Source organism: Takifugu rubripes, chromosome 21, assembly GCF_901000725.2.
Source record: "Takifugu rubripes chromosome 21, fTakRub1.2, whole genome shotgun sequence".
In the NCBI taxonomy this organism is placed as follows: domain Eukaryota; kingdom Metazoa; phylum Chordata; class Actinopteri; order Tetraodontiformes; family Tetraodontidae; genus Takifugu; species Takifugu rubripes.
The window spans coordinates 7,270,684-7,282,841 of NC_042305.1; the positions used below are offsets into that span (position 1 = coordinate 7,270,684).

The window sequence follows — 12,158 nt, forward strand, 5'->3', positions numbered from 1 at the left end:
CAGTGTCGGTCCAAGAAACCTCCCTTTACACATTTTTATATGGTCATACTGCCTGTCAGTGTAATTTATTAAGGTTTTCTTTCCCCATCTGGTGTTTTTTCCCAGTCCACCAGATAGCGATAGCGATTGTATTTTTGTCTATCTCCAAATAGTTAATAATAGTAAGCGAATGCGTTTCGATTATTCTACGGTTGGGTTGCTGCAGGTGAGTCCTGGAACCAACAAAGGACGATTTTAAGCGAGGTTCGTGAACGCACCACTAACTTTCCCCGAGGTTTGGACTTTCGTAAAGTTTATTAATCTCATTTATCTTCTCTTAAAATGGGTCAATGCGAGTTCCGGATCCGGGCTTGTTTTATTGAGTTTGTGAGGGCATGAAGAGTGAGTCATGAAGATGAAGAAACCTCACATCTGTTGACGTCTGAGCGGTTATTTCCTTTATTTCGCAGGGGAATCGGTTAAATCGATTGTTCTCCGGAACTTGACATGTAGTTGTCTCAGACAGATGTGCGCGTCTTCCGCGTCTCTCCCTGAAAGAAGAACCCAAAAGTCTCTCTTTTTGCAAACAAGACATTTAGTCGAGATTCATTAAAGTTGCTCGTGTGTTTAGAAGAATGTTGGAGAAGTGGTCGGCGGATTTCACCGCGGAGGATGAGCTTCGCGGGACGGGTCGCTGGACTTCGGCGGCGTTCGCCGTCTTCTTCCTCTGTTTGTTCGCCTCGTCCTGCTTGGCCGAAGAAGCATCGTGTCACGGAGCCTACGACCTCTACTTTGTTTTAGACAAGTAAGTGAGCCAAGCAGACCAAAAACAAAGGTCTGAACCTTTGTTTAGCCCTCAAGGCTAAATTATGCTTTGTTTTGTTAGGATGCGAAACAAAAGGTTGGAAACTGATTTACACGTTTTCAGCTTTTAAAATGGGCCAACTTGGTCTTCTGACCAGGACATTGATAAAACCAATTTATGCTGGTGTAATCATGTTTAGCTTCGTCTACAGGAGGTTTTAATGGAGCTTCTTGTAACCTGACCCATGGGACAAAGACGGTGTCCCTCCCCTGGTTATTGTGTCATTGTTCATCATCATCATCATCATCATCATTACCATCCTCATCACCAGTATTGTTTTAAAATGGCAGGGACCAGTGTTGATGCCTGCAGTTTACGCTACATCACGGAAGCTAAACATGGTCCAAAAAACCAAATTGTGAGTCTGAACAAGCTTCGGAACCAAACTGAGGCTACATGTTTATTTTAAATGTCATTGTATACATGAAAGAATGAATGCTGTAAACATCCGTTTAATCTTCCAACTGCACTGGGCTGGGTGTTATCAGGGCTGATGGTGCAATTCCCAGCAGTTAATAACAAACCTGGAGGAAGCGCGAGCCTTACCGTGACCACACCTCAAGCTGGTTGACAATTTCAGCCAGCTGTGGTTAACCGAACCTCACACATCACACTTCACCATTTCAGTCAGCGTGCGCAGGTGTGTGTGAACGCCCAGGGACAATATGACTGCATTTCCTGCAGCGCCGCCTCAGCCATCAGCCAGAATCTGCTCGTTAGTAAAAGAGCCTGAAATTGTCTGTGATATATTATGTGGAGTTTACGACTCTGCCAGTAAATGTTCTGAAACCGTCCTCGCTCAGATTGAAGCTGTTACAGTTAAACTAAAACAAGCCCCCCGACCCATTTCAACACGACCTCCACCTCTCTGAACCCCAAATGACCAGATAAAGGCTGAGACGATCAGCAGACGCCCCCTGTCCTCCCTCCCTTTAGACTAAAGAAGCTTGACGTCATCTCCGGAGGCTCGTTCTGCAGAGGTTGCTGCAGCCGTTTGGAGGGTTTTTGCAGCTCTGCTGACGCTGCAGATAATTGCTGCCGGACTTCCTGATCCACAACACAGATAAGGAGGACGAGATGTTGCCAATTTGCTGCAGCGGTGAATTTTGCTTTTCGGGTAGGGGTCGGTTTTAGTCCCAGCCACCGCTGTCTGCTGGTCACACCGATAATTAACTGCTAAATATTCCGCCACTCAAATATTGTTTGATATTCTGTAGAGAGGGGGGAGGCAGTTGGTCCTGACCGGTTTCTATCCAGCGTACGCAGAAAACTGTGATTGTTAATTACACCTGTGCAGGTGGACTTAAGCAGTACTTGGTGAGCTGAGGGGTCTCACTTCCATCCTGATCAGCGCACATTCATCAGCCCCGGTATCCAGCACGTGGCTGTGGATGGTGTCGCCATCCAACTGTGGCTGTGGTACCGGGCACCAGCACCGGACGGTGTTTCACTCCCCGGTGCTCAATCTGCTCCTGCTGACGAGCTGTGAACCCACTGTTGTTCTCCTGTGACAGGTCTGGGAGCGTGGCCGGAGACTGGGTCCAGATTTACTCCTTTGTGAAGAACCTCACCGAAAGATTCGTGAGGTGAGTGTGACCAGCGTGTAACAAACATTTCTGTCTCACCAGCAACACACGCTGATATTGTCTGAGATACACTGGATGTCTCCCCCCTGCATCCCCCTGAAACCATAGATGTTGCACAGATATTAATCGGCCTCCACCTGTTTCCCAAACTGATCCGAAACAATCAATCATCTGTGTCTGCACAAAATTCCTTGAAGAGGAAGGAGGAACCGGATTGAAATGCTCGGCTTGCATAACGTTTGAGTCAAGCGGCGCCTGCCAGCACTGTACAGACGGTAGCGACCCAGCCAGAATGAAGTGGTTGGTTGAAGAAAATAGCAAAGGCACCAGGTGGGAGTGGGTGGCAGAGAGGAGCTGTCTTCTGGGCTGTGAGAATGGCCATTTGCACCGGGGGGGTCCGGCTCCACACTTATCCCCTGCTTCCACCACAGAGCGGCTGACAGGCAGACAATGTACAGTAAAGGAAAAGAACTCTGGAAGGCGCCGAGGACAATCTGCTAAACAATGCTAGCCCACCAAGAGCTCTTCTGTTCCACCATGTGGACCACACTGGACTGTTCTACCAACCGCCCCCCCCTCGCCCGCCTCATCCCTGTCCTTGGCGTCAGCCCGGCTTTAGCCCTCCCTGCCATGAAAACATGTCGGAAGGACTTTGAGCTCCTCCGAATGTCAAAAGTTCGGCATTTAAGCCGCCGCCCACGATTTGTCATCTGCAGCTTGAGCGAGGGTAGTTTTTAGTCGACATATTACTCTAAAACTTGCAAACAGGATGCGGACGCGTACGCCTGCTCGCGCTCGATGCCAAATCTGGCCGTGTGCTGTGTTTGCGGGGGCGGATGGCGACGGGGCCGTGTGTCACATGGTTGAGAAATATCAGCACCTCTCCTTATGCTCCCAAAGGTTCGGATCTCTACAGGAAGCTCCGGAGCGCTTAATTATCAAAAGTTGAGCTGGAGAACTGAGCACTATTACTCCAGTCCTGGGCTGGAAGGAGACTGGTGCTATCCCAGGTCTCCCAGTCATTTTTCCTAAATGTGACTAATGTGAATTTTAGCTCAATACTTTCTGAATTTGTTCCTGTTCCTGTTTTATTAAGTATGTGATGGAGATTTCACTGACTGTTGGTCACATGTGTCTAAGTCATGAGTCACTTCCCATTTTTATACCCACATGATGTCCCCCAAATATACATTTTAAGGAACTTCACATTGGGTTTTTTTCTTTTGAATGATCAAGGGGGCAAAATATGCTTACTGTTTATATTATATGGAAAAGGGAGGGGGGCAGATTTAGGAGAACTTTTCTAATTACAACAATCATCTGCTGGAACGTGTCGCTGAACAACGGCGACAGTAATGCGAGGGTGACAGCGCCGGACATTAACGGTACATCTGGTACAGCAGATTCAGTCCGACGCTACGCTCACGCTCCTAAAGTCACAGGTACAAAATATATATTTGTGCGACAGGATGTTTGTGTGCGGAAGCGTGATTCATCGGTCCAACATGTTTTCTTGCCCGTGTGGTTATTAATTTCATCCCATGGGAGAGCCAGAGCCGCTTTAAAGGCTGTGCGATGGTTAAAAAAACCCCCAAAACCTCCATTGGCTAATAATTTTAATTTTCCTGATTGGGGTTGGTGGGATTTATCACCGTCTGTCACGCTGACATTAACAGCCGTCCCCGGCGTCTCTCGTGTTCCCTGTGCACGCGAGTCGGGGGACAGAAGTGATGTTTTTGGGGATTAAACCCAAATAAACTCTTAAACACGTGTTCCCTAAATTCCTTTAAATATTATTTCTCCTTTTAGCCCCAGAATGAGAGTTTCCTTCATCGTTTTCTCCGCCCAGGCGACAGTGCTGCTGCCCCTGACCGGAGACAGGTACCACACCTTTAAACATTTTATTTAGTGCGTTGCCATGGTTACACGAACAAAGCCTGTATGTTGAAAGATGCTGTTATCTGTCTTCTTGATAGAGTCTGCTTTGACTCTTCCACCATCAACATTTGCCTCTAGATAACGACAGGCTGCTTTAGATTATGATCACATTCCTTTAAAATTCCATTCATTTTAAGATTTTATTTTTTCAAGTTTTACTGCACATTTTTAAAGTAGCTCGGCCTGCTGATGCCAATTTCTGTTTCACTGCTCTTGGCATTAAACGCATTTCAAAATTAATGGTTAACTGTGCATTAAATTCCACATTTTATTGCAAAAGGTAAATTGTAAATTACTCTTCCTATTTTGGCATATTGTACAAATTAGACATATTTTTATACAGATATTTAAATAAATATAGTTGATCTTTTATAGGAGGTTCCTGAGAAATGTAAAAACCTCATAAATAACACTAATATTAGACATATCGTTTATAAAAATCTACAAATATATTTATGATTTTGAATGATATACTAGTAACAAGTGCTCCACATTAACATGAGACAAAAGAATCATCTTCAGGATTCATACTAAAAATCTGTCTTTCTTTTGCTGGTTTAGCTACAAGATTGAGGATGGTCTGAGGAAGTTGGCTGACGTGAAGCCGGCAGGAGAAACCTACATGCACGAGGGGATAAAAGAGGTCAGATCAACAGCTTTACTGTCTCAGAACCATTAAAATAACAAAGGCATCACTGTGAAACTGACTGGTTTGTCACGTGTCGTTAACCTGAAGGCCTCGGCTCAGATCCGGGCCCAGTCCAGCACCACCTCCAGTATCATCCTGGCTCTGACGGACGGCAAGCTGGCGATTTATGTCCATGAGCTCACGGTGAAGGAGGTGAGATTGGACATAAATCTGCCCTGCTGTTGATGTGCAACCTGTTGGATTTGATCTGAAAACCTGTTTGTTCCTCAGGCTGACGAAGCCAGAAAATACGGAGCACGTGTTTACTGTGTGGGTATTAAAGACTTCGATGAGCAGCAGGTAAGCACACACGCACCAGACAGGAGGCTCCATGTCAGAACACCTGCGCTCACCTGAAAATCAGCCCCACTAAAGCCAGAAATACCCACGATTCTGCTCCTGCTGAGAACAGGAAAGGATTTCATTTGCAAAGGGATGTGGGTTTATTTGGATATTTTCTTAAGGACACATGTAAGCGTGTGTTCTTCACACCCCAAAATCACAAATTTTGCAGCGTGCGGTGTAAGTTTGCGTGTTAGACATTCACACTTGAACGGGCCGGCAGGGGCCATGCACGCGTGCAAGCACACATGCACAAATCTGTTCAACACTGATGTGTGACCATTTAGAATGTCCAGAAAATCCACTTCAAATCAGAATAAAATCAATTTTAATATGTCCAGCTTTAGCTAATACCACTATTATTGTAACTAACAGTAAACGCATCGAACAACAAAAGGAAATGTCGAGTCCCAGTTAGTGCTTCAGTTTTTTTTTTTCTTGAACTGGTTGAGCGAAGTGTTTGCCACAGTCAGGCCATCTGTTACGTCTCCTCCTGCCCATGATGCCGAGGCAAAGACGCCGCTCAGTCATGAAGACGAAAGGAGGATAGCCGCGTTAAATCGACTTTGCTTCTTGTTTACCGACTTCCTTTGTGACTCCGACAGCTCGCCGATATCGCCGACAAGAAGGACCAAGTGTTTCCTGTCAAAGATGGCTTCCACGCACTCAAGGGCATCGTCAACTCTGTAAGTTTCCTCGCATTGTTTTGCTCCATTAGCCGACCGGAACGCACTTGAAATGTTTGCAGCTGTTGCGTTTTTGGCCCTTGCTGCAACTTCCTGTGAAGGTCTGTGGAAATAAGCGCTCGCTGAGAGGAAGCGTGTGTGAACGCTGGGATAGGCGTTAGTCACCGTCCATCTGAGTGTCCCTTCAGAGGATTTTACTGTAGGACAGAATTAGCAGCAGCAAGAGTCCCTTTAACTGTGTTTACATGAAGTTCCTCAGTCCCCCCCCCCCCCACACTCCCCCTCCCCCCCTCCCCTCTGCCAGCTAATTAGTGATACTTTCCATTTGCTGCAGCTTTTAGCCGGATTGCTGTCAGCCAAGGCGGGGGTTTGTATGGCAACATTTTCATATGAATCTGAGCCCGGAGCCCCTCTCTGACCGGCCGGAGCCCATCTCACTGTATAGGACACGCTCTGGCCGGCGAGTTTGTAGAAAGAGCAGAAGAAGAAGGATGCTCGCGCCCGCCAAAGGGATACGCCCTCAACGGGCGATGCAGACCGCACGTTTGTTGGAGCAACAACCAAATGCATGTGAAATCTGCAGAGCTCCGCTGTGTTCAAAGGAAGATGCATTTAAAATGGTGGACAGAGAAAGAATTTCCAGTCTGTCTTTGTCTCTGATGAGTAAAAAAAATATTTATAGAAGCTTCTGCACTCATGGGTTCGGAGCCACGGAGCCGAACACAGAACCCCTCCGAATGTTTGAAAATCTGCCCATAAATGATGAACCAGCTCATCTCTGGGTCCTGGGAGGTGCTGAGACGCTTCCAGCATCCTAATGAAACCCAGCGCATTCTTCTGCCCTTAGTAATCCTGGACGGGTGACTGGTTGGCCCCGGCGCTTCTCTCTCACATCATCTGTGCAGCGTTTTGCTGCTGGATCCCTCCTGCCTCTGTGACCAGCGTGGCAGGTTTCTCAGGCGGGAGGCTGGGAAAATCTGCTCTCTGCTGCTCCGTAACACAAATGGCTCTTTGTCGTGTTTGAACCCTGAAAGAGCTGCTTAGCTTTATTTAGCTTATCTTAGCTTAGCAGGTTAGCTTCGTACCTTTGCTGACCGATGTTTGTTTTCCAAATGATGATCTGGCCAGAGTTGTTCATATTTAAGCACTCAGGAGGGGGGCAGCAAGGTCATTCCTTCTTTTTCTTTTTCTCTGGGAAGTAATTAGACGGGGAAAATAGTGGCCCAGTGGAACCGCAGCAGATCCTTCTCCTCCCAGCTGTCGTCCCCGGCCTCCCCTCAATTTAACTGTCCCATATCAACCCATCAGATTTAATAAGGTGGCTGTAAACACTTCCGTCTTCCACTCATCAGACTGAAGCCTCCGCCAACGTCAGATGAAAGCTTCAAGTGTTCTGTACTGCAGTTAATATGCTTCTTTTTACCAACTGTGTAGTGGGATTTGCATAGTTTGTCCTTTGTTGATTTATTGAATCGCAGCAGATCAGTCGTCTTTGTGACAGCGGGCTCAAAGGCCTCTTTATATGATAATGCAGCTTCCCGGAGCTCTTTAATAGAACTGAGAAATGTAATCGTCTTGCATAATTTTCCCATAAATGCCGACACAGCTGCCGTTCCTCCTCGCAGCGAACATCCGGAGCTTCCCCTCAGAAAATAGGCCGCAGTCGGGATTGAGACGTTTCTCAGGTGTTGCGCTCTAATCTGTTTTTGAGAGTTGACAGAGCCGATAAATGCCAGGCCTTGATGTATTTATTTCTGAACCCTGGGCCTTTTCCCCCTCCTTCATTCTACAGATATTAAAGCGATCGTGCACGGAGATCCTGAGCGTGGAGCCCTCCACCGTCTGCGTGAACGGTGAGTGGAGGCTTGGCGAGAGAAACCTATGAGCTCCACACGGTCTAATCTGCCCTTCTGTTTACTTTGCAGAGACCTTTGACATCGTTCTTAGAGGAAACGGCTTCACTCTCGGACGCACTAACGAAGCGGTTGTCTGCAGCTTCATTGTGGGCCAGCAAACCTTCAGTAAGCAGCAGTTTCACAGGATCACCCTGTTATTTATGATGACGTTTAGTAGCAGACTAGCTTATTATTTAGCGTGGGTTTACGTCCATAATCGCTCCCATTGTCACTGGTGAGCGCTGCAGCATCTAGGATCTAAAGGAAACAGGAGAGAGGAGGCTATGTGGGTCACCCGGCTCCGTATTTTCAGCTCCGGCCTGTTCTGTTGAGAAATCCTTTTTCAGGAAGCAAACAGGATTTGGCAGCGGAAGCCATATTTTCAAGCTCTCATTTGGCCGAGGGAGCCGCCGTATTGACGGCTGCCAGTGACAACACTTCCCGTCCTTGACAAGTTATTTTTGATTTTTAACATTTTTACTTGACTAAAACACTGGAGCATATTTTCTTTACGTCTTTTTTTATTTAATAATGTAATCCTAATCAGGAAGCAGCTATTAACAGATGCCTTCCTGTTAGTCCTTTCTCAGTTAGGCTGTCTCACATTCGCCCACTTGGGGCTATTTATTCCCTTACTGGCTTTTGCAAGTGTGCAGCTCAGACCTCTTTAACAGTGGGGGCCTCTTGGAATTGTGGACATGCGTCACAGCAAATGCGGAAGGCATCACATATGCGGAACAGATGCTACTGTAGTCTTTATCAAACAGGAAGCAGTATTAATAATCTGAACGGCCTCCGCAGCAGGAGAGGGGTCAGCACTTAGGTGTCCACGCGTTCTTATATGTTCTCAGACGTTCTCAGACGTTCAGTCTGAGCCCTGGAACTGTTCCTCTCAGAGAAAATAAATGGAATTCTGAAGACGATGATGTCTGCATTCTCCAGTAAACAGCTGAAGACAAGAGCCAGAAAGCTGAACGTTGGGTGGGGTTGAGTGTTCCAACAGGGAAATTATCTGGACCAGAAGAAGTCTGAATCAGGCCAGAATTCAAAGTTTGGCCCAGCCTTCACACAGTCCTGACTTGAACCCCTCTGAGGACCTGCAACAAGCCTGTCTGAGATCCAGAACCTCAGAGTTGTGGATCACTGTCTCCACTGACACCAATGCAGCTTTAGTACATTTTATTTTCCAAAGATATGTCATTTAAGCTCGATTGGTCTCTTTGTTTCAGATAACAAGCCGAGTACTGTTCTGGACGATTACATGCTGTGTCCTGCACCCCAACTCTACGAGGGACAGTAAGTTTGTGAATGGGGGGCAAATAATGCTGGTCTCATCTCTGTGGAGACACTAACCCTGATCATAAATGTAGCATTTCATCTACCGCAAAAGTATTTACTTTTGCATTTGAATCGAGCAAGCACAAACACACGCACACACACACACGCGCGCTTTACTTTAGCAAAGACGCAAAGTTTATTTTTCTACTCATTTTTTGCAGACAAACACTTGCTAAATCTATAAATCAGCTGAATGTTAAATCAGTAGATCAGAAGGATGAAGGCTTTGGCGTAGTTTGTGGTAAACACTGTGGATGAATGCGACTCGTAAAGCACCTCATACATCTTCCCCGAGGATCTAAGAGAAAACAGTGTAAATATGGATTTATTCCAGGCCGTGCAGATACTGTTTGATTTAAACATCATCTCTTATAATCCCAAACCACAACAGATGATTGCTAAGGCATTCTAGATGGAACAACAGATTTTAATGTCCCGCTTGACTGCAATCCAATCAAAAATGTATGATTGTGAGTGCTGTATCCTCCTGGAGGGTCCTTCAGTTTTGAGACAGATTATGGATCATATGATGGAACTGTAACTCCTCCAAATCAACTTGAACCTCAGATAATCCTGTCAGGGTAATGTCTGAAACAGATAGCAACACAAAAAATATGCATGCGCTGCAAAAACAGCATGGCCCCTCGGCAGAAGGTTGTTTGCGAGGTCTTGTTCCTGCCTCCTTCTGTCCTGATATTTTCTCTGAATAGAAATCAGGGCAGCTAAGCTAAATCTGCTGTTCCTCAATAAGATGGTAAGAAGGTCGCCTCTGACTACACCTGTAAACCAGACACCTACGGCGCTGCTGCGACCTGCCGGGACCTGAGCTGATGCTCCGGCTACACAACCGCCTTTGCAGAAGGCCGCTTAATTAACTCTTGGCTGCCGATGGTGACCCATTAAGTAGTTAGCTGGTACGGGCGGTGAGTAAACACATCTGCTGGAGGGGCTCTAAAAGGATGTGTGACAGATGCAGCCATTCCCGTTTCCACGCTTTCCATTTAAATAATTCACCATGCACTGTCAATCCCTGGACCCTGGACCACCTCCACGGAACGACAGAGCCCAGAAAGTTCCGTCTCCTTCCATCTGTCTGTTTGTGCGCCTCCACCCCCTCGTTGCGCCGGGGTGCTCCTGGTAACTACTCAGCCGAACGAGCACGCTTTTTTTCATTGCCTGTTCTACCCGTTTTTTTGTTAAAGGCGAGGCCTCCTCTCCTAAGCGAGAGCGCTGGGACTACCCGCTAACACGCCATAAATGGCAGCGGCCCCAGCCGCAGCACTTGGCTGCAGATTTCTTCCAGCGGGACATCTCCAGTGTCCAGGCATCACAGCATCCTCCGTTGGTCATGGAGCACTCGCAGCAGAGGCATCATCTGTGCAGACAGCTGCAGCATCAGGCTGGAAATGCTGGCATCTGCCGACACCCTTCCTCTCCCCCCCCCCCAGCCTTTCCCTGTCCTCCCTCCCCCATCAGGAGACGAGGCGCACCCCAGTGCGGCGGAGACTGCAAGGTTAAATAGCTGCCCTCCCGCAGCAGCATGTCACCTGATGTTTTCACAATAACGGTGGAGGGCAAAAAATAACTGAGGCTCCATTCAACACCTGCAGGACGGTCAGGTACAGCAGCTAATGCTAATGCTCATTAATAATTCACACTGGCTCTCAGAGGGCTGTTACCAGCAGTGACATCACTCCATCTGCTCCAGCAGGGCCGTGAATATGTTTATATTAATAGAAGCATCCTGGTGGGAGTTTTTTCCCGTGGCATGAAAAAGTTGGAACCGGCTCTCAATATCTCCGGTTTTCCACCTCATCATTTGCTGCAGTCTAATCAGACGGGTTGCGTGTCTGAGGGACACCGCTGTGCCTCAGACCCCAAACTTCTAGGGCTTCGCGACATCGTCACAACTTCTGCAGAACGACGGCTGCTGGATTTGGAGTGACAGGCGTCGCATATGCTGCGCTGTGAATAATTCAGCCTGCTCACTTTTCACGTCTTTAAGGGAAGTTTGGAAGCCATTAGCGTGCTCGTCGTCAGCCACTCCAGCTGTAGCACATCAGCAGAGCTTAGCGTCAGCGCAAACGCACTTCCTGATGGATGAGCACTGGCTTGGGGACAAAGTTTAGGCTTCTTACAGCCACACATCCACAGCTGGAAGGAGCCTTTTGCCACTCAGCTAGTTTCTAAGGGAGTCGGTGCGGCTTTTTACCTAAATTTGACTGATCCCTCGGCTCCTTTGACGATCGGGCTGCTCATCTTCCATCCAATCAAACACAAACAGGGACTCGCCAGCAACTGGAGTGTCACTCACTGGCTTTTCACCATGAAAAAATAAAATGGCAGAAACACGCCCTAAATATTTCATCCAGCTCTGGTCTCTACAGTTAACTTTACAAAAAAATAGCGTCAATATTCCTTCGGCCTTCGTGTTCAGTCTAAAATTTGATTTTTAAAATAGAAAATCAGTAAAAATTGTTTGTCTAGTTGACCTGTGTTGTATTAAGCATGTGCAGTAATGTGTGTGTGTGTGTGAGAGAGAGAGAGAGAGAGAGATTGGGGTATCCTCTGTGTAACTCTCTCGGGACCATTCCTCCTTCACACACGGGAGTTCAGACCTCCAGCCTGATTAACAAACTGCCCACCTTTATCAGAGATGGAGTGTGTCAGCTAATTTAGCTTCTCCTGCTCCTCCGCTGAGCTTGAATGCTCATGTGTGCGCAGAAGAATGCTGTCGGATAGATGAACCGGACTCGTTGTTGAGACCAACGTATCTTTTTTTTTTTGAGAACTGGGGAAACTTTAAAACTCTATGTGACAGATTACAAGGAAAACAATGTG

At 47.1% G+C, this 12,158-nt stretch overlaps 1 protein-coding gene across 1 annotated transcript in view; it reads left to right on the top strand.

The window, feature by feature from the left end:
- Positions 1–236: 236 nt before the first annotated feature.
- Positions 237–12,158, top strand: part of antxr2a (ANTXR cell adhesion molecule 2a) — a 36,612-nt gene continuing 24,690 nt past the window's right edge. Inside the window, exons 1-10 of the mRNA XM_011615345.2 lie at positions 237–784; positions 2,359–2,430; positions 4,240–4,311; positions 4,930–5,011; positions 5,105–5,209; positions 5,288–5,356; positions 6,004–6,084; positions 7,877–7,937; positions 8,010–8,105; positions 9,209–9,275. Of these exons, the coding sequence (XP_011613647.2) occupies positions 615–784; positions 2,359–2,430; positions 4,240–4,311; positions 4,930–5,011; positions 5,105–5,209; positions 5,288–5,356; positions 6,004–6,084; positions 7,877–7,937; positions 8,010–8,105; positions 9,209–9,275 (875 nt within the window). The 5' untranslated portion in view covers positions 237–614. The remainder of the gene's footprint in view (positions 785–2,358; positions 2,431–4,239; positions 4,312–4,929; positions 5,012–5,104; positions 5,210–5,287; positions 5,357–6,003; positions 6,085–7,876; positions 7,938–8,009; positions 8,106–9,208; positions 9,276–12,158) is intronic.